Source organism: Excalfactoria chinensis, chromosome 1 (genome assembly GCF_039878825.1).
Source record: "Excalfactoria chinensis isolate bCotChi1 chromosome 1, bCotChi1.hap2, whole genome shotgun sequence".
Taxonomy (NCBI): Eukaryota; Metazoa; Chordata; class Aves; order Galliformes; family Phasianidae; genus Excalfactoria; species Excalfactoria chinensis.
Genome location: NC_092825.1, coordinates 54,832,065 through 54,853,316, shown reverse-complemented (window position 1 = coordinate 54,853,316; position 21,252 = coordinate 54,832,065). Strand labels below are relative to the sequence as shown.

The 21,252-nt window shown below is 37.9% G+C and overlaps 1 protein-coding gene across 2 annotated transcripts in view; it reads left to right on the top strand.

The window, feature by feature from the left end:
• CHRM2 (cholinergic receptor muscarinic 2) overlaps positions 1 to 9,249 on the top strand; it is a 94,804-nt gene extending 85,555 nt beyond the window's left edge. Inside the window, exons 3-4 of one of the 2 annotated variants that reach the window (XM_072359474.1) lie at positions 2,099 to 3,534; positions 8,399 to 9,249. In XM_072359474.1, the coding sequence (XP_072215575.1) occupies positions 2,138 to 3,534; positions 8,399 to 8,420 (1,419 nt within the window). In that variant the 5' untranslated portion in view covers positions 2,099 to 2,137 and the 3' untranslated portion in view covers positions 8,421 to 9,249. Of the gene's footprint in view, positions 1 to 2,098; positions 6,903 to 8,398 lie in introns of those variants that run through there. The other variant, XM_072359482.1, reaches the window with a different exon arrangement.
• The last annotated feature ends 12,003 nt before the right edge of the window (positions 9,250 to 21,252 follow it).

Genomic DNA, 21,252 nt, shown 5'->3' with positions numbered 1-21,252 from the left:
TTTTTTTTTTTTTAAATCCATACATCTTTGTGAGTTATTTCATTTCTTCTTCAAAAATTCATTCTGTCAAGAATGTTTATAACTCTACTTGGAGAAGCCCCAAAAATTTGATATCTTGCATACCTAGTTGGACAGTCAACTGCTCAGCTGGGATCCCTGGGAGAAAAGCACACCATGAATTGCTGAAATGACAGTCCAGTAGACTAAAGATTTCTGGGATAATCTCATATATATATATGTGTGTGTGTGTGTGTGTGTGTATATTTGTGTATATATGTATTTTTTAATATTTTTCACAAAATATAAAGCCTATTATATTTACTTTGACCTATTCTTGCCATACAAAACACATACTTAATTAAAGCATTTCTCATCACAGCTTTGTTTTCTTGAAACTCATACCAAGGATTTTAGGGATATACATGTGAAAAGCTAGTAAGAAACAATATCTGTCTAGTCTTACAATCCTTTGTTTATCCATGTGTGTACTTTGCCAGGGGAATGGCAAACAAGTATTTTAAAAGATGAGCCATATCTATTTCTTTAAGCATAAATTACAAAGTCACCTCAGACAGAGCCTTCAGCCTGGTTTAGCAACTTGATTTTTCCACAGAGACAAACTTGCTTATTTTTCTGGGAGTTCAGAAGGGCTTTTGCTGTTGCACTGACATTTGACATCACCTTCTTCCTTCTGCATCTGAAAGAAAATGGTACTAAAATGACAATGAAAATGCATTGCTCTGTTTAAGTGACATAGGTTTCTGTGCATCAACAGGTTTGTTATAGGAGTCAGAAGGATTCATTACCCTTGAAGTATAAAAAGTTTAAATATAACTGATTTTTTCTATGTTCACTTGCCTGAATCTCCAATTCTAGAAGCTCTGTCTTAAAGAAGTGGTGCCTTGTGAGTGGGAGAAAAAGAAAAGGAAAATATTCCAATTAGAAACAATCTAACTTCTCTGTCACATCTGGCCTTCATGCCTCAATAATCCCTTGAGCACAGCCCATAAATAATGAGAGCTCGGAGACTGGCTGTACAATTCCAGCACATTCTATTGATTTCCAAGGGATGCACAAAAGGATAGTACATATCCTTAAGGCAAAAGCATGTGCTGATTGTTGGTCTTTTAGCATATATATATTGCTAGTATTTTAATTAATGTTTATTGAGTATTGCCGATAGGTATACATAACAAAAAAGAGTTGCTGCATTTGAAAAGACGTTATTTTTATCTGTTTATTTTTTTATAGTTTCCCTGTTACCCATTTTCTACCTTGCATCATACTTGTATGCAATATAGATTAAAAATATCGTGATTTGAAAATAATTATTATGATGGAAGTACAAGCAAGTGAGCATCAAGAGAACACACCATGTTTAAAGAAAACATGAAACATACACACAAACAAAAAACCCAAACATTTTTCAGGCTCAAATAGACAACTGAACATATAAAATTGTTTTGATTTCACTGAAAAAAAAAAAAAAAAAAAAAAAAAAAAAAAAAAAAAAAGATTAATTTATATACATCTAACAAGAAAGCTACAGGCAGAGCTGAGGTGAGTCTACCAATTCTATTACCTTAAGGGCAAAATCTTTGCAAATGCTGACACACACACACACACACACACACAGTGTATAAATATATATATATGCAAGATATATATATATATATAGAAGCAGCAGTTTAAGACATAAGTCACTTTGTCATGATCCAGCTCATAATTAACTTCCTCACCTTGGGTTATAATAACAACATAGTCCCAAGAACCGATTGGTTTATTTGAAAATGTTAGAAGGGAAGGAATCAATGCACAGTCACTGGACAAAGCCAGAAATGAATAGGAGAAGATAAAAAATCCAAATTTGGATTCAAATGTAGTATCTTTATTGTGTGTTTAAGAGAATCTTATTGCTATGTTACTCGTAGGGGGATATTATGCATTTTAAGGGGATTTACATTAGCATGAATTGAATGATTCTTCTGCACTCAGTTTTCTACTTTTAAATTTTTTCCAAGAAGTCCTTTGGGAATCCATTTCATAAAAATAAAGGGACTAATTTCATAACGGTATATGTCTTTTCTTTCCTCTGCAGGCTTAAGTGATAACTGAGTATCTTGTTAGAAGCACAGAAATGAATAACTCAACGTACATAAACTCTTCCTCTGAAAATGTAATAGCTCTGGAGAGCCCCTATAAAACTATTGAAGTGGTCTTCATCGTCTTGGTGGCGGGGTCTCTCAGCTTAGTTACCATAATTGGGAACATCCTGGTCATGGTGTCAATCAAAGTCAACAGGCACCTGCAGACTGTCAACAACTATTTCCTGTTCAGCTTGGCCTGTGCTGACTTGATCATAGGCATCTTTTCCATGAACCTATATACTCTCTACACTGTGATAGGCTACTGGCCCTTGGGGCCTGTGGTATGTGACCTCTGGCTGGCTCTTGACTATGTGGTCAGCAACGCCTCTGTGATGAACCTCCTTATCATCAGCTTTGACAGATACTTTTGTGTCACCAAGCCTTTGACATACCCTGTAAAGCGGACCACTAAGATGGCAGGCATGATGATTGCAGCTGCATGGGTTCTCTCCTTCATACTGTGGGCCCCTGCAATTCTCTTCTGGCAGTTCATTGTAGGGGGGAGGACTGTTCCTGACAAGGATTGCTACATCCAGTTTCTTTCCAATCCTGCTGTCACATTTGGCACTGCCATTGCAGCTTTCTATTTACCTGTTGTAATCATGACTGTTCTTTACTGGCAAATCTCTCGAGCCAGCAAGAGTCGGATAAAGAAAGGGAAAAAGGAAGCTGCCCAAAACCAGGATCCAGTTTCCCCCAGCCTTGTCCAAGGTAAAATAGTGAAACCAAACAATAACAACATCCAAACTAGTTCAGATGGGCTGGAACATAACAAAATACAAAATGGAAAAACCACTGGAGATAGTGTGATGGAAAACTGTGTTCAAGGGGAGGAAAAGGACAGCTCAAATGACTCTACCTCAGTGAGTGTGGTCCCTTCCAATATAAAAGAGGATGAAGCTGCCAAAGATGCCAGCCAGACTTCTGCCTCCCAAGACCATCTCAAAGTGGAGAACTCCAAGCTGACTTGCATCAGGATAGCAACCAAGTCCCAAAAAGGTGACTGTTGTGCTCCCACCAACACTACTGTGGAGATTGTAGGCACCAATGGGGATGAGAAACAGAATATTGTAGCCCGGAAAATAGTCAAGATGACGAAGCAGCCAGCCAAAAAGAAACCACCACCTTCTAGAGAGAAAAAAGTGACAAGGACCATTCTAGCCATCCTCCTAGCCTTCATCATCACCTGGACCCCATACAATGTTATGGTGCTCATCAATAGCTTCTGTGCATCCTGCATCCCTGGTACTGTATGGACCATAGGTTACTGGCTTTGTTACATCAACAGCACCATCAACCCTGCTTGTTATGCGCTCTGCAATGCCACATTCAAGAAGACCTTTAAGCACCTTCTTCTGTGTCATTACAAGAATATAGGAGCAACAAGGTAAATAAATAAATAAATAAATAAGAAAATAAATGAAAACGCAAAGAAGTTCCAAACTAAATTTTAAAACAAACAAAAATGCCATAGCACTTTATGCTCTACTATGGAATGTGCAATCAAAGACATTAGAGGAAATACTGAGATGGAGCATCAACTCCACCCCTGTGAACTCCACTAAAGATTTTTTTATTATTATTATTTTTATTTTAATCACTGACAATAACTCCTGAGGACATGCGTAAGTTTAGAGGAGTTATTCAAGTATTTGGACTGGAGGCACAGTTCCTTACTTTCTGAGAGTATTCTGAAGAAGGGCTTTAGAATCTTTGTTTGTTGTGGGTTTTTTTGTCACTATATCTACCTTTTTTACCATTTTTTTTTATTTTTTTCTCTGTGTGTTTCAAATGTCTCCATCTAGGGAAGAACAATAAGGGAACTCTAAAAAATAATGAATGTGGAAGAGACATGGGGGCTTGAAAAATCTTTACATAATCCAATGATAGCAGGTTTCCATGGCTCAAGGTTGTCTAAAGCTTTTTGTTTGTGTAATGTGAGAAACATAATGTTATGTAAAACATGATGAAAATTATTTTATGTCATTTATAACACTCTCATTTCCAAAACCGCATCATTTATGGAAGTGTATTTTTACTCAACATGTAACCATGGGCTAACAATTATCAGTCTAAGTTCACCACTTAGCCCATTCTAGGGGCTTTTTTTTCCCACAATCCCCTCACAAAGTCAAAATAAAAGTGAAAAAAAAAAAAAAAAAAAAGATAGCCTTTTCCGCTTGCTACATCCCAGATTTGTTTCAGCATTCATGCAAGCCAAAGCTCTTGAGACAATTTGGTGTACTTTGTTCATCATATAAAATCTACCCATGAATTTGTTTTTTACTTCCACTCACCTTTTCTTCCCTTTTGTACCTTAGCTTTCTAAGGCACAAGGATTGAATATCAAAAGAAGTTGTAAATTCAAAGGTCTCATCAAATCAGCCACCATGGTGGCCAAATGAAGAGCCTCAGCTGAAAACTAGAAATGAGCTCATTACCAGGAAAATAGAGGTTATGCCCTTTTAAAGTTACAGTTGCCCTTTTAAAGTATACAGAAGAAGTAATATGCTGAATCACCACAGAAGAAATAATAGTTAATATTAAATGACTATGTTCTTAATCAGACAAAATTCTCAATTTACTAATTGAAGAAAAGCATGGGAGAAACTGATGTGCCCACATAGATCATGCTCTGTCTAAGCCCTTAGTGTGAAACAAGGGTCCTACCTAGATACATCTTTGACAAGATCTTTACATCCTGGAAAAGATTTTCAATACTTTTCATTTTGGGCTAGATAGGAGCAATATTTTCACTGTATGCCAAGAGATAACACTAATAAAAAGGCTGAGATGAAAACAATGATTACTCAAAACTGGATACCAAAATAGTCTAGACTAGGGGCTGGCAAGGCTCAAAGTTGAGTTATTATCTGTACCAGCTCAAATCCATATTATTTCTTCCTGGCAAAGAATTTACTGTTTCAATATTTCATATTTATTGTAGCACATCTGAGCACTGTGTGGATATAACAAAGAGTATCAGATTACCGAAAACTGAAATTGTCTGTGAGTTTTGCATATTACAGTTACCCCCTTTTTCATAACTCTTATGGGAGGTAAACCTACACATTTTATTACCAAAAAGCTGTTTGCTGCATAGTCTCTCGAGAGACTGTGTTCTGGAGTGAAAGCCACCTACCAAATAGGACACTAAACCACTCTATTATTTCATGTTTTTGTATTAGAGTCTTCCAAAATCCTCTTCAAAATAAAAGCCTTCAAAATTAAACCTACAGAATTAACTTTACTTTTGACAAGCTTATTGGAGAGGAGTGTCAAAGTACTATAGCAATATGACAATTTTCATGTTTCAAGGTACAAGTTTCAAGTAGAAAGGGGAAATGAGGATGATTAAACTGCAGTAAATTAAGGCCACATTAAATTTAGGATGATAATGTCTTACTATGCATTCACCGATTTTACATCTCTTGAGACTTCATCCCAATACATCAAAGTGTCTCCATGTAGCCACAAATCTAATTTGGCAAACCCCACTCATGGAACCATATTTACCACCGCTAGTTTCATCTTCCTGCTGAAAAGAAACAGTTACTCACTACTAAGTCTTGCAAAACTGACTGAGTCTTTCGAAGCTACATCCAACTAGTCATCTTGACAGGTCAGGGGACAGAGTTTCATGATCATTTCTAGGCAATTAGTTCTCCTAGAGTGTTAAAAGTAAATGCAGGCAAAAGAAAATTAAGAATAAAATGTTTTTTTCTAAATCTTACTCCTTTAGAAAAAGATGGTTAAAAGAAACATACCTGTTCCTTTCTTTCAGCATGTATTTTAGGTATCAATAGTACAGACATCCAAAATGAGTAAGAATGTATACCAGATGATTAGTGTCTTGCCATTGTGATGCTTGTCTACAAGAAGGGATGGAAGGAGGGTCTGGGGAACTAGAGGCCTGTCAGACTGACCTCAGTCTCACGGGAGGTCATGCAGCAAATCATCTTGAGTGCAATCATGTGACATTCAGAACAACCAGTGGATCAGACCTAGTCATCATGGGTTCATGAAAGGCAGGTCCTGCATGACCAGCCTCATCTCTATCTGTGACCAGGTGATCCACCTGGTGGATTAAGAAAAGGCTGTGGAAGAAGTCTTCCTAGACTTCAGCAAAGCCTTTGACTCTATCTCTGCGGTATTATCCTGCAATAGCTGGCAGACCATGGCTTGGATAGGTGTAATCTTCACTGGGTAAAAAACTGACTGGATGGCTTGGGTCAGAGTGGTGGTGAATGAAGTTAAATCCATTTGGCAACCAGTCACTAGTGGTATTCTTCAGGGGTCAGTGTTGGGCAGTGTTGTTTTCTTGTCGTTACTGTTCTGTTTAGTAACTTTGTTCATGATCTGGATGAGGGAATTGAGTGAACCCTCAGCAAGTTTTGAGATTACACCATGTTGAGAGGAAGTTTTGATTTGCCCAAGGATACGAAGGCCCTACGGAGGGATCAAGTCAGGCTGGATCTCTGAGCTGAGGCCAACAGGATGAGCTTCAGCAAGACCAGGTGCCAGGTTCTGCGCTTTGATCACAACAGTCCCATGCAGTGCTACAGGCTTGGGGAAGATTGGTTGGCAAACTGTGCAGACAAAAAAGATACAGGGATATTAGTCAACAGCCAGCTGAACATGAACAAGTATTCTGCTCAGGTGGCCAAGAAGTCAAATGATACCCTGGCTTATATGAGAAATAGCGTACTAACAAGGTGATTGTACCCCTGTACTTGGCACTGGTGAGGCCGAACCTCAAGTACAGTGTTTAGTTTTGGGTAAATAATTTTATGGCAAATAATGGCAAATAATTTTATACATTTTTGACACTTTGGCTGAACACAGTCTTTTGAACAATGAAAAATATGCAGCCTTGATTTCCATCTTGATAAAGGAATTTGAGAATAGGTTTCAAGACTGAAGAGAATATAATCAATTTTTATGTATATTTGGACTCCATTTTCAGTCAACAAATATATTACCTACAAATTTTCAAATGGAATGTATAGAGTTGCAGTCAGATACTGAACTCAAAAATTTGATCATGTCTTTTCACTAGACTTTTGTAAAACCTATCTTACCAGAGAAAACTATCCCTCACTTCACAATCACACCTTATATATGTCACCATGTTTTGGCACTATATACATTTGTGAGCAACTATCCTCAAGGATGAAGTGTAAGAGGAGCAAAATTTCATCAAAAAATAACTGATAAGCACCTTGAAAACTCAGCAAGAATTACAAACACTTCCATCAAACCGGACATTGATGCAGTAGTTTCACAAAAACAAGGTTAAATACCCTACTAGTTTTATGCTTTGTTTCTCTTTTTTTTTTTTTTTTTTTTTCTATTTCAGTAAAAAGGAAAATATATGCTACAAAAAAAAAAAAAAAAAAAAAAAAAAAAAGCCTAATTTTTGTTACCTATTTACATTAACTATATTTCATACTTTATGTGCAGCCCAAGATAATTCCTCTTCAGTCAGGTCGAGGGAAGACAAAAGGTTGGGCACCCAACCTTTATTCTGTTCTCTGAAGCTGTCACTTGTTCATAAATTATGAGTTCCTCCAATAGGTGAGGACATTCCTATATGTTAAGAAGTGTAAGTTATTGATTACAGTTATACTTTTTCATCATGTGATTTCATAACACTCAACATACCTTGAGGAAAGAATTTATTTTGGTGGCAGTATTAATGAAACAACTACAAATAACAAAACCAAAACCAAACAAAAACAGCCTTGTTTAAAGTTTTCTAGAACTGTTCCCTAAGTCACCTCCACTTTTGATCCTAAAAGACAAAATTATTTTTGGGGTGCAATTGCACAGTTAAGGGGTTTGCAAGAAACATAATCCTGTGTGTTTCTATCTTGTTCCACATATATCTATGTTCACAGCTGATAAAATAGGTGAAACAATGCACCTATGTATGTGCACACAAGAACACAAAGACACACACCAATATGGCTTATATATATGGAAAATAATCATCTAACATTCAAGATATTGTATGGGATTGTGTCTATGTTGTGCTAGCTGGCAGCTGGTGGGAGTTCAGAGACAATCTTTACTGGCCTGGAAGTAGAGAGAATGTCAGAGCCTGCCCTGAGACCCTGGGAACATCTCAGGTTTCTGGATCAGTAAGACAAAACATAGTACAATCTTTCATGGCCACACAAGAATTTGCTCTTTTGAACATCTCTCAAGCTCTCATTTCTTTGATTTGTGTTCCAAACAACATTTACCAGGTTTCACTCTCCTGAAAGATAGTTCTGCAAGATGTAGATGTTGATCTCGAAAAGCAACTCTCCGTGGATACCTCTTCTGGCTTCCCTGGCTGTCACCTGCGTCCCATCCATCCCATGGCCCCTGATGGCCCTGCTGCTGGTGCTGCCATGTCTTCACACAAGGCTTGGCCAGAGAATCTCAGCAACTATTCCATACGGTGTGTTGTACTACCCGCTTTGGTTTCACACAAAAGTTGAGAAAACTCTGGGTGAATCCTGAAAAAAACACCAAAAAAAACAACAAACAACAACAAATACTGCAGTGAGCACGTATCATCGCCTCTTCTTCCTCTTAATCATTTCCAGAAGTAGCTAAAACCAAAAAGGTTCACTCATTTAGAGTAGCCCTGCTGCAGCAGGACTATGCCATTAGCAGCATAAGTGGATGATTCACTCTCTCACAGGCCATCCTACTCTTCACTCTTTAAGGAGTGGAAAGCAGCTTGGTTATATGTCAGTCTGACTGGCACATTCCTGAGTATTAAAGATATCTGTGGTTAAATATGTATATATATAAATTATTATTATTTTAATTTAAGAAGAGAAAGAAAAAATCTGAAACAATATTCAGAAGTCTGTTTTCCATTTAGTACAAAATCGGAGGAAAACTTGTCAGTATTATGTTTGAAATTTTCATTTTATGTATCAGAAATCATGAGGGTTAATTTGGAGACAGGAGTGTTAGAACACTGCCTGATGAAAAATAGTCTAAAATCAACCAACACATATACGTGAGTCAAATTCCTTCCTTCCTTCCTTCCTTCCTTCCTTCCTTCCTTCCTTCCTTCCTTCCTTCCTTCCTTCCTTCCTTCCTTCCTTCCTTCCTTCCTTCCTTCCTTCCTTCCTTCCTTCCTTCCTTTCCTCCCTTCCTTCCTTCCTTCCTTCCTTCCTTCCTTCCTTCCTTCCTTCCTTCCTTCCTTCCTTCCTTCCTTCCTTCCTTCCTTCCTTCCTTCCTTCCTTCCTTCCTTCCTTCCTTCCTTCCTTCCTTCCTTCCTTCCTTCCTTCCTTCCTTCCTTTCCTCCCTTCCTCCCTTCCTCCCTTCCTCCCTTCCTCCCTTCCTCCCTTCCTCCCTTCCTCCCTTCCTCCCTTCCTTTCCTCCTTCTCCCTTTTTTCTCTTTCTTTAACTCTTTCTTTCCCTGTATCTTTCTTTCCTTTCTTCAGCCTCACAAATGTTCATGGGTATGAGAGTGTTCAAATGGACTCCAGGGATCAGTTGTGTGTCATCCAGAAAGTGTAAAGAAGTCAAAAGCAACAGCTAAATCCATCGACCCTCTGTTTTATGGCTGTTCACTCATTTTTGAGACCTCAGGGTGTACCAGTTGCTACCAGTCATCCCATACGTCCCAGCTGTAACAGAGGCAGAAGTAGATGCACCCTATTTTTTTGTTTGTTCATTTAATCTCCTCATGGATTTGAATGTTTTCCTTTGTCTTCTTTTCAGTGGGGCTTACTAGTAAACTCACAACCTCCTGCCCTAGAATTTATTAATTTTACCCCTACACTTCATTCCTGCTGACAGAGCACCTGAACTCTCCAGTGTTGCTAAGGTGGTACAATTAAAATCCTTTACCTCAGTTATCAGCACCTTGCCCTGCCACTTCTGCTACCCAAAACAATTGCTGGTACTGGCTCTGCAGGACTAAGTTGCTAAAGCATCCTTACAGCCACGTTATGCTGCAAGGATAGCATGATGCAGTTGGTGGAAGGCAGGAAACATGCTGCTAAGGTATGTTTTCCTTCCTTCCTCTTACAAAAATTCCTAAATATATTTACTTTTTACTAAACAAGGAGCTTCCTGTGTGAAGTCAAACTTAGGAAAGAAAACAAGAATGGGAAAAGAGCCTTTGGGTGCACGTATTTTCTGAAAGGAAGTAGGATCAGAATCCAGTAGCCTCCAGTATTCTTAAAGCCCTCCTCTTGGCTGGCTCTGTATTCACAAATGCCAGCAAGGCAATCATTTGTAGAAACTGAGCAGCTGAAAAGATGTAGGTCTTCTTCCCCCCTGCGTCTACAGATAGTTTGTAAAACTTATCTAGAGGCACTCACTGGAGACAACATCCCATTTATTTTTCCTACAAAATTGTGAACAGCTCTACAATTCTAAGAAAACTTTCTTTCTTAATTTATAGAAAATCTTTCCCTGAAAGAAGCTGATAGATGGTCCTTAATTTGATGTGGCTTCTTTTCTTGTTTCTCTGACTGTCTTTCCTCTTTTGTCACAGGCTTGACAAAAAGCTTTTTTCCTCCTTCACTTTAAGAATTATCTGTAACCTGTGTTTTAGCTACAGGTATGCAGTTTCTCTTGCTTTTCAGGCACTGTGAACATTGGTATTCAAAATACTTAAGTACACAGAAAATACTGTCTTCTCACCTCTGCTGAAGTCCAAAATACTGCATGGAGTAAGAAGTTTCATAAATCTATTCTTCAGTGGTTTTAATTTGGAACAAAGAAAATTCTTCATGTGAAATTAAATTAGTTTTCTTCTTCCCCAGTTTTATTCTGTCCACATGGGAAACAACAGTATATGATGGTAAAGAGTGAGTGTTCCTACAGGGGACTATCAAGCAGCAACATGTACACATTCATTTTATGTCATAGGCAATGGTAAGTCTTCCCTTCCCATGGTTGTCCTTTTTTTCCTAGTCTTACTATTATTCAGTGAAAACCTATGATAAAGAAAGTAATTGTAACAGGGTTGAGATGGACATCAATCATTCACCACAACCAATGTAATTATTTCTCTCTTTTTTTTTTTTTTTCTCTTCTTTTTTTTTTTTTTTTTTTTTTTTTTTTTTTTTTTTTTTTTTTGTTTCGTTCATTTCCTATGGCCTCTTTTTCTACATTATGGAACTAGCGGATCACATGAGCATATTAGTTCTCCCAGGCCTTCAGTATACTGGGTAGATTTGTTAGAGGTATTTTATTACATAAGTAATGGAATAAATGGCGAGAGGAAAGCACGTGTTTTTTCCCCTCCCAAAATTTTGCCTGAAAAAGTCCATTGGATTGCTACTTTTTTTCTCCATCTTCGTATTATATGTTAGGGTTGCTGTTTCTGATTGTTTTGTTTTGTTTTGTTTGTTCTTTTCTTTTGTGTGTTCCAGAGTACTTGCAAAAAAGCACACAGAAACACTATTAGGTGCCCCAAAGTGCTCTGACTCTCTGGGAAAACCAGCTATGGATAGTGTGTGAGGCAGGATGATTAAGGTATTTATTATCATAGTCTTTGAAATGAATTACTTTTTTGAGTGTTTAACCTTTGGTTTGGTTCATCTGGCAGCTCTGAAGAAAGCACAGGGGCATAGGATTAGCATGCCCTAACTTTGTAAAGGGAAGGACAGGTCGATGTTCAGTTGCCTTTTTTCTCCTCTTCTGGCTCATGTAGGCTGCTGGAGTAGGGGAGGAATTTCTTTCCCCACTAGTTCTGTCCCTGCACTTTTACTCCAAAGATAGCCATTCTTTGAAGTACAAAACAGTTGTAACAGTATTATTAATAAAAATGATATGGGGTATACCATGGTTGCCAATAAATGGACTTTTGAATAATTTCCCTTAATACTGGTGCCACTTTGTAGAGGTGGTTGGTAAATTAGAAATTAGCAGTTTGTAAATACCCTTAGATAGTGTGTTTTAACTTACCAGCAGTATATCTTGACTATGTACAGAAATAACACAGTATGTGTAGCGCTAAATTAAGTTATAATGTAAATATGTCTACAATGAATATCCAGTTATCTTCAAGCTCTATGTACAAGGAAGAACCTCATCTCTTCTTGAGACTTTTTCTAGTTTAACGGTATGGAAAATCTGTTATCCATTTATATATATATATATATGAAACCAATTGCATTCTTTTCTTCAAAATAAATTCTGAAAAAAAAAAAAAGGAAGGGAATGCATTACATGAATATGATATCAAAAATCCTATCTTAGGACTGAGAACTGTGGCTCTTACAAGTTGGGGACTGGTCAAATTCTTGATGCTGTAGATTTGATCTCATAAAGAAGATAAGCACAAGTTTATGGTTAGCATTGTAAAGCTGACCCATTTGATTATATATAAATTATAGATATATATTTATATATTCTGTATATGATATATACATATTATACACAATATTCATACAGTGAAAGTAAAGTTTGATAAAGTCATATTAACTGGGAATTTTGATGTAATGTTATATTCCATTTGGGAAAGAACACCTGTCATATTCAGCAACATTCAAAAATGTTATGCAGAATAAAGGAAGAAGGTGCTTCATGCGATGTGGGTTTGAAATTACACAAGTAAATTACATGCAATATATGTGTATGTACTTCTGCTAAGCTGTATCCCTAGTTAAAGCATTGCATTAAACAGCAAATTATAACAATAATAAAAGTGTTTTTCATATGTGGTATCTGTTTTTCTTTTCACCAAGTAAACTACTCTGTAAAATGTAAAACTGGGATAATAAGTTTTCTAACTTTCTTTTCACTGGCCTTCTTGGCAAGTGTGGAGATCAAGAGATATCTAGAGAACCACATAACTCATCCTTGTCTTGACCATACCTCCCTTTCCAACCTCAGTTCAATTCCTCTGATGATTTTGCTCACAGATTTTCACCTTTAACTGCAACACGCATGTCTGAGGATCCTTACTGTTTCTGTCTTCTTGGGACTTGACCTATCTTTGCCCTCTCTGTGTAAGACTTCCCATCACTGCCCTGTGTTCTACCATTCCTTCAGTCCATGTTCAACTATTTCGCCACCTTGCTCTTAATAACCTCTTTGCAATGAAAACCAGGAAGACCACTTTTTACATCTATGTTTTTCTTTTAAAAAAAAAAGTCAGATAAGTTTGTGTTTGAATGTATTCCTTCACTTGCCTTGTATTTAAATTTCTTGCACTCTTTAAACTGTATGCTTTATTGAAAGGGCTGCAAGGTGGAAAAATATTATTATAGTTTATCAATGGTCAGAAGACAACTGTTAAAATCAAAACAAAAACAAAACAAAACACTAACAACAACAAAAAAAATAAATAAAAATGTTATCTGAACTATTTTTTTCCCTAAGCCACCATCTCTTTACTTCTGAATAATCTCTTCAGTCCATCTCTTCAATTTCATCTCTTCCCAAACAGACCACTGGTTTTAGATCCTGCTATTCTAACCATCACATCACAGAACCATATACATAACTTAAGTTGTCAGTATATCTCCACGGTCCAAATAATTCTCTTTCACACATACACTGTGCCATCCTGCAATCACCAGCATTCGGCTTCAGGTCGGCCACAAGGTGCTGATGGTAAGAGCTGCAACACATGGAAGAGGTTTCATGACAAACCAAGTCCTAAATCCCTTCTATTTTATTTTTTATTTGTTTGTTTGTTTGCTTTGAAAGCAGGGAAAAAAAAATAAAAAAAAAAATTCAGCATTCATTTTTTTAAAATTATTTGTACATAGGCTTTAATTCACTTAAAACAACACAAAACTGACATCCCCTTTGCCAGATGCTCAGTCAGTAATTTAGGGACCGATCAGTATCAGTACACCTGCAAATCCAGAGCACTGAAGTTAAGCTCTTAAGCTCTTGTTTGTCTTTAAAAAGAGGTTCAGGTGTATTTCACTGAACACACATTTTTAAAACCATAGCCTGACTCAGTCACACTTGGGGAAAGGGAATTTACATAGTATCAAGCTACTCATCCCATTGCTGAATTTACTCAGGCTCATTGTTTCAACACTGGGATTTGAACAATGTTTATTAAAAAACAAAACAAAACAAAACCAAAAACACAAAAACAAACAAACAAACAAAACATAATCAGGTTCAAGCACAATAAGCATTGCTATTTGAACCTCTAAATACAGCCAGTAATAATTATGGCTAATGTAATACCTATTGGCTTTTGCCTTTCCCCCTCTGGACAGAGAATTTCAGACAATGTTCTCCAGACCAGAAGCGCCTTTATTCAGTACCACTCTTCAAGGCCTTTTATTAGCAGAAAAGACTGTGAAGTATAACTACCTGCTGTTTCATGGGTTCTTGAAGCACCCTGAGAAAATCAATTCAGAGAAATGCTGCTATTTTGTAAATCCATTAACTCTGCTTCTGGCCTTTTGCCAGCCATTGTATGCACTGTCTAGACATGGCAACCTACTTGACTGCTACAGAAAATGGCCTTTACTGCCTTCTAATTGGAGCCTTCCAGATTAATTTATACCAATACACAGAAGCAGAGGGAATAATAAAACCAAGAAAGACATAAAACAAATTGAGTGGGGATAATAAAAAAAATAAAAATAACAATAATAAAAAAAAAAAGGCTTCCTTCTTTTCTTCATTCCTTCATTTCTTCTTCCCTCCTCCCTTCCTTCTTCCTTTCTACCCTCTCTCCCTCCCTCCCTCCCTCCTTCCCTTCTTCCCTCCTTCTCTCCTTCTTTCCTTGCTTCTTTCCTTCCCTCCCTCCTTCATTTCCTCCTTACCTCTTTCCTCTTCCCCTTTCTTTCCTTTCTCTGTGATGTCTAAGCTAACTCTCTGTTTTTCCACTCTCATTAACAGCTTGCTGAAGGTGCTGAATAAATCATTATGAAAGCAAAGCCTTCAGCTTAAAAATGTGAAGCAACATAGTAGGAAAAGAAGTAAGAAAGAATGCCTCAAAAAGCTCTTGAATTAATTCATTGTAGTTTAGAGACCTAGGGCTTTCCTTGTCTCCCAATAATCACTACTATGATTTCACCTGCTGTTGGAAAGTGCTCAGGAATAGAGCTGAACAGGGTTAATTGGATCCATATGGCACAGCAGTGATATTCATACACAGGAATATTATTTGTGGCAGCTGCACCAAAACATTTTCTGAGCACAATGGGCACAATGGATCTGTGCTCTTACAGAATTCTTCCTGATAAAACTCCAGCCTAAAAAAGAGTACAGAGCAAGGTCAAAGCAGTTGAAACCCTCCAGCCTAGAGGCTTATCATCCTGTAGGTCATCATAGGTCTGAGTGATCTTGTAGGTCTTTTCCAAGCTAGGTGATTCTATGATTCTGAGTTTGTTTGTTGGTTTGGTGGGGTTTTGTTGTTGTTGTTGTTTGTTTGTTTGTTTGTTGGGGGGAGGAGGGGAGATGGGTGGAGATGTTAAGTTTAGTGGAGTTAATGGCTTTCACAGAATCATAAAATCACACAGTTTGGAAGGGACCTCAAGAGATCATAGAGACTAATTTCCCTGCTAAAGCAGGTTCCCTACAACATGTCACAGGTCACTAGTAGGTGTCCAGGCTAGTCTTGAGTATCTCCATAGGAGACTCCACTTCCTCTCTGGGCAGCCTGTTCCAGTGCTCACTTACTTACCCTCACAATAAGGAAGTTCTTCTGCATGTTAGTGCAGAACTTCCTACGTACAAGTTTTAGGCTGTTGCTCCTTGTCTTATTTCTACACACCACAGAGAAGTGCGTGACCTCATCCATTTGCCTCCCACCTCCCTTTCGATGTTTACAAACATTGATCATATCCCCTCTCAGTTTTCTTTCTCCTAGACTGAACAGACTCAGGTTACTCAGCCTTTCCTCATATGGGAGATGCTTCAGGCTCTTTACCATCTCTTGGCCCTGCACTGGACCCCTCTCAAATACTCTTCATTTTGAAAGCTTAAATGATAATAATAATCAATAAAACAAATGAAAAGGGTTTTAAGTTTTTTTGTTTGTTTGTTTGTTTGTTTGTTTTTTTAATGATATATTGGTTTGTTCAGTCTTTTCCTGGGGCACAGATGTCATGAAACTCTTCTGAGATTGACATCCAGCTTTCAGAGGGGAATTGGATAAATGCTCTCTCTTTCAGGTGTCAACTACCTGTTTCTCTTGTACAACAGACACAAGAGTCCTGACCTGTCATTACTAGGTGTAATGTACACTGTACACTGTAAGGACACTGCACATAGTCTGTTTACTATTGAAAACACTTCTCAGGCATATAACTGAGCCCTCTCCACATTGACCTAAACTCCTTTCCAAATTTAGTTTTCCCGTTACTAGCTTTTCTGAGGAGATGTTTCATGTGGCTAAGCATACAGCATCAGGGTGGGCTCCAGGCCAGGTCAGTGTCTAATTGTCATAGAGCTGGTCCTGCTCAGGTAACACCTGCAGAAACTGCATATAACAGAGCTACAAGCAGAACTTGGTGACAAAGCCAACTGCAGTAACCCAAAAGAATTGTAAGCAGATCCCTACAGCATTTAACAAAGAGATGCAGCTATGTCTTTTCCTCCTGGAGTACTTAGGTCATAGTCCAAAGCAGACAATTAGCATGATTATGCCTTTGTAAACACTTTCATAAGTGATACATTAGGACTTTGGGCCCTCTGAATGGAAGCTATGAATAAAAGGAAAGAATATATGTTTTAAAGGACAACAGTTAGTTAATCCCTGTGAAGACACAGTTCAGAACAGAAGCAGCTGAAAAACTGAAGTCATTGGCATTTTCAAAGACCTGTGAAGGCAGCATAGAATGGCTGTGAACAGCAAGAAATGATGAAGTTTGTCATACTTCAGCTGTCAAAAGCAGGACACCATCCTACAGGCAATGTAGAGACGAAATTTTCTTTAGGAGAGGATTTTTTTTTTTTTTTTTATTTAAAAAAGAATAGATTCATCTTTGGATAAAGTTTTTTCTGCCTATACTGAAGATAGGGAAAGCCAAGGGGTCTGGCTCAGAAGACCTTTTCTTAAATAGCTACAGTTAACCAAGATCTAAACCAACCCTGGAGTTTCAGCCTTTGTCAGATTTTATACCTGTAGATGTAACAGTTTTTGTAGTAACTGATATGATGTTGGGAAGAAAATTACTGCTTAATGATTAATTAGGTACTTGTGCTTACACTTAGAGTCACAATCTCACAATGATGCTTCTGATCCAGATTGTACTATAATTTAGAAACTGGAGGAAAGGCAAGAAATCCATTATGCAAAGTTGCAAACTGCATGAAGGAAGAAAACAAATTCAAGAGTGTATTAAGACTGCATTCCTCTTGAGAGCACATTTGTTTGTAACAGATACTGCTGATGTCATGATGTTTAGCCTTGTATGTCCTTGAACGCAGGATGGCCACCTTTGAGTTAAGTTTCCCAAGAACATGGGAAAACTGTCTTTTCTTGTTCTGGTTGCAGCAGTCCTGGCTGACACATAGACTCCTCAGGTGAAGGGAATGGAGAAATACACTTTGGTCCTTGGTGCTTCTGCCTGATGCAACATGAGCTGGAAAAGGCTGAGCAGCACTGCTCTGCTTATATCATCTGACATCCACAACACGTTAGCTCCTCTCCATCACTCCCTATTAGTATGCATCTTACTGACTGTGCTAGGAATGTCACTTTGCAATAACGTTACTTTATATGAATAGAAACCTGAAATGAGACAAGCCTTACAAAGGAAACCTCTAATATGATTGCAAGAGGCTAATCTGAGAAAGTCCTAGAAGGTGAGGGATGGGCAAGTTAGAGTTTCTACATACCTTTTCTATTCCCTCCCTCCAGTACTTCTCATTTTGTGCAGAAGGAAGAAAAAATCTAACAGACTGAGATACCATTCCATACATGCTGCTGCTCTTCCTGTTGCACTGGACAGAAGTTGTGACTGTGATGAATATGAAGAATGAATACACAGATAAAAATATCCACACAGGTCTTCATTTGCCAGGATAAGCCCCGAGACTCTGGTTTAAAATCATTTCAGTTGCATAAGGTATTTCATGCTATATTACCTTTTGCCTATTGTTCAAAGTTACATCTTCTAAGGGTATCATTTTTCATTAATTTATTGTTCTAATCATGAAAAAGTAATTCCTCAGGGAGCCAGAAAGTACTGATTATCTTCTAATGAGATGAAGTACCTCTCATCGCTAGGTCACTGCCTCGAAATCATCCTCAGTGGCTAAAAGTGGTCACAATCTGCTGATGACAAAATATGTTAATGGTGGTGACTACTGCTGCCTCAAAGCAAAGCACTTAAAGAAGAACTGGGATAAAAATGTGGAATTTTGGTAGGGATCACTATACTTATTATTTTTTATTTCTGCTGGTTTTCATCAGGAAAACAGTTCATGTGAAACAACTTCAAACCTCACCATCAGCTCAGATCAGTTATGAATCCAGGAACAACTTGTGAATACATCTCACCCATATATTTGTCAGGAATTTGTATTAATGTGAAACTGATTTATTTACTTTTCAATATAGTACTCATAGTGATATAAGGCAGGAAAACAATTGAAAATTAGGAATGAAAACATCAGTAAAAATTAAAACTTTGTTTCATACCATTCCATCATTTATTCATTGCTTTTTTGTACAGATATTCATATGGTGTTATGACAAGTCAGTGGAAATCAGATACCAGCATAGTTTTGAAAACATGTGTCACGATACCCCATTTTAATGGAAAGACAGACCTGTAAACAAAACACAAAATGAATTCCCTTGTTTTCCATGAATTAGAACGTCCATATTTCAAGGTCTGATATTTGCATATCTTCTTCATATTCATATACTCAGAAATAGGCACAAATGAAAATACTATTCATTCTTATTAAAAAAAAAAAGAAACAAAAAAGAAAAAAAAAGCTAAAGACAAAGATTTTGACATTCAGGACATTGTACAAAAGCAAGTGCACAAGCTGAAATATAAATAACTACCTTCTCAGTATAAACATTTTTTGCAAAATTTATATTAAAACTTGTATTAAACATAATTGAGCAGTGAGTGTGGTTTAAACAGAATGAAGGGAATTAAAAATAAAGAAATAAAAGAAAAAAAGAAATCTGTTATTTTAAGTTTCAGGAAGGCACAGAAAAGCAATCCTTTTTCCTGGCCTAGAGCACGAATGTTTTCTGTCCTGCTCATGCGGGTGAAGGTGGCTGTCCCTTTTGAACAGTACACCCAAGCTGCTCCAGACTCCAGGGAGCAGTGGACCCTACAAGGGAAAGAAGGACCCTTGTAAGGCAAGGAGGATACTCCCCTCTCTGATCAGCCTGGAAGCCAAATTCACCACACCCCTCTCTTTCAGGAGCACAGCTCTGTGTATTGATCAGCACAATGCAGCTGTCCACCCACGTGGTTATTAACGGATAATAAACAGCTCAAGTCCCAACAGTATTTTTCTTAGCAAGCACAAGCCTGGAATCAATTAAATAACAACAAGAAGGGCTCTAAGAAGTGCCATCAATTGTAAAAGTTATTACACTCTCAGGATGTTTTTCTGAGAACTCCCACACAAAACAATCAGGTGTTGACTGCTGCTGTATCTTAATCAGTCACAGAGCCCCTCCAGCTTGCTCCAGTAAGGAGAAAATCCTGTTTGCTGGCTAAAAAGAACCAGAATGTTATGTACCTTCCAATGGAGATATGAGGAAACAGGCAGTATTCCATTTCACTGCTTTGTTTAGGATCTTATTGTTGAGTGCATGTGAAAAAAAAACAATGGCAGAGAAGCACAGAACAAATCCACCTGGCAAGGAAAAGAAATAAAAGAACAGGTTAGAAATAAGATGTACGTGCTTGAAAACGTAAGATGAGTTTGTTGGTTTTTTTGTGTTTTTTTTTTTTTTTTTTTCCTCGTGGTTGTTTTTCTTAATAATAAACAAGTATTTTTAAACAGTCCTGGCTATGTTCTATATTGTAAAGTAATTTCCAGCCTGCTTTTCTCATACTTCTCATACTGAGTTTGTAACAGTAAAAGAAAAGGGAAGTGTGACTGACTTCGGGTCACTCACCTACAGCAGGGGGAAAAAGCAAACAAGCATCTTCAACAGTAGTCAGCAGCGCAAAACAGGTCTAATTTCCCCTATGACCATAACTTCCTTCTTAGGAAACCATTAGTCCAGAAGATTCAGCAAGGATTCTAGTATAGCAAGGTAACAGAACATATCCAGCATGTCAATTTTTATTTGTTCATTTATTTGTTTGTTTGTTGCTCTGAGGACAGAGGAACAGTCATATCAAATGACAGAGAAATAAAAATCTGCTTAAAGGAAGTTATAAGGATTTACATGATAGCTGGGAAAGGGCTCGGTGTAGATAGGTACTGAGCACAGGTTCCCTGAGCAGTCATAGGACTGCAAATAGAGAAATAAATAGAGGACTGTTAAAACACCCCTGGTGCCTAAATATTTGTATCTGCATTACTAGACTATCTCACTCTACCAAGTGATAAATAGGGAAGCTCAGTCCATCCCCAGTCTCAGTTGGGATTCAGAAATTCAGAAGTGAATATATTTCTGTCTGTCTGCAGACCTGCCAGCCAGGCTCTGTTGCCCACACTGCAACAGGGCAGTATGACACACCTGGATTTATCTTCCCCATGGCCACAGCACACAGGCAGAGCGTGCTAGCCTATCTGCTGTGCCCAAAGAGATGCAGGACTGCAATTTGAAGGGGTGTGGTGGCTCTGCATATCATTGCTACACCACTCCTACTTTCCATAAGCTACATAAATCAGTCCAGAATAGAAGAAAAATTCCTCACACTCCGGATACGAGGTGATAGGATGCTCAGATGGGGTAGCCTATTCAGTGGATGCCTAGATATTTGCTGGGGCAACAAACAGCACTGACTTTCACCCATGAAACTACCCTTTTGGTTGGGCTTGTCCGTGCCCAACCACAAAGTTAGGTGGTTAGACTAACTCTGTTATCCCAATAAGCAGAAGTGTTTTACACAGATCAATCACTTGACATGGAAAATATGTGCTGCCCTTTCTTGGACAGATAGGGAGGTAAACCAGGCTTTTCTAGAACTGGGCAAGCACTCTGGTGCCACTAAAGCATTGCTTCTAA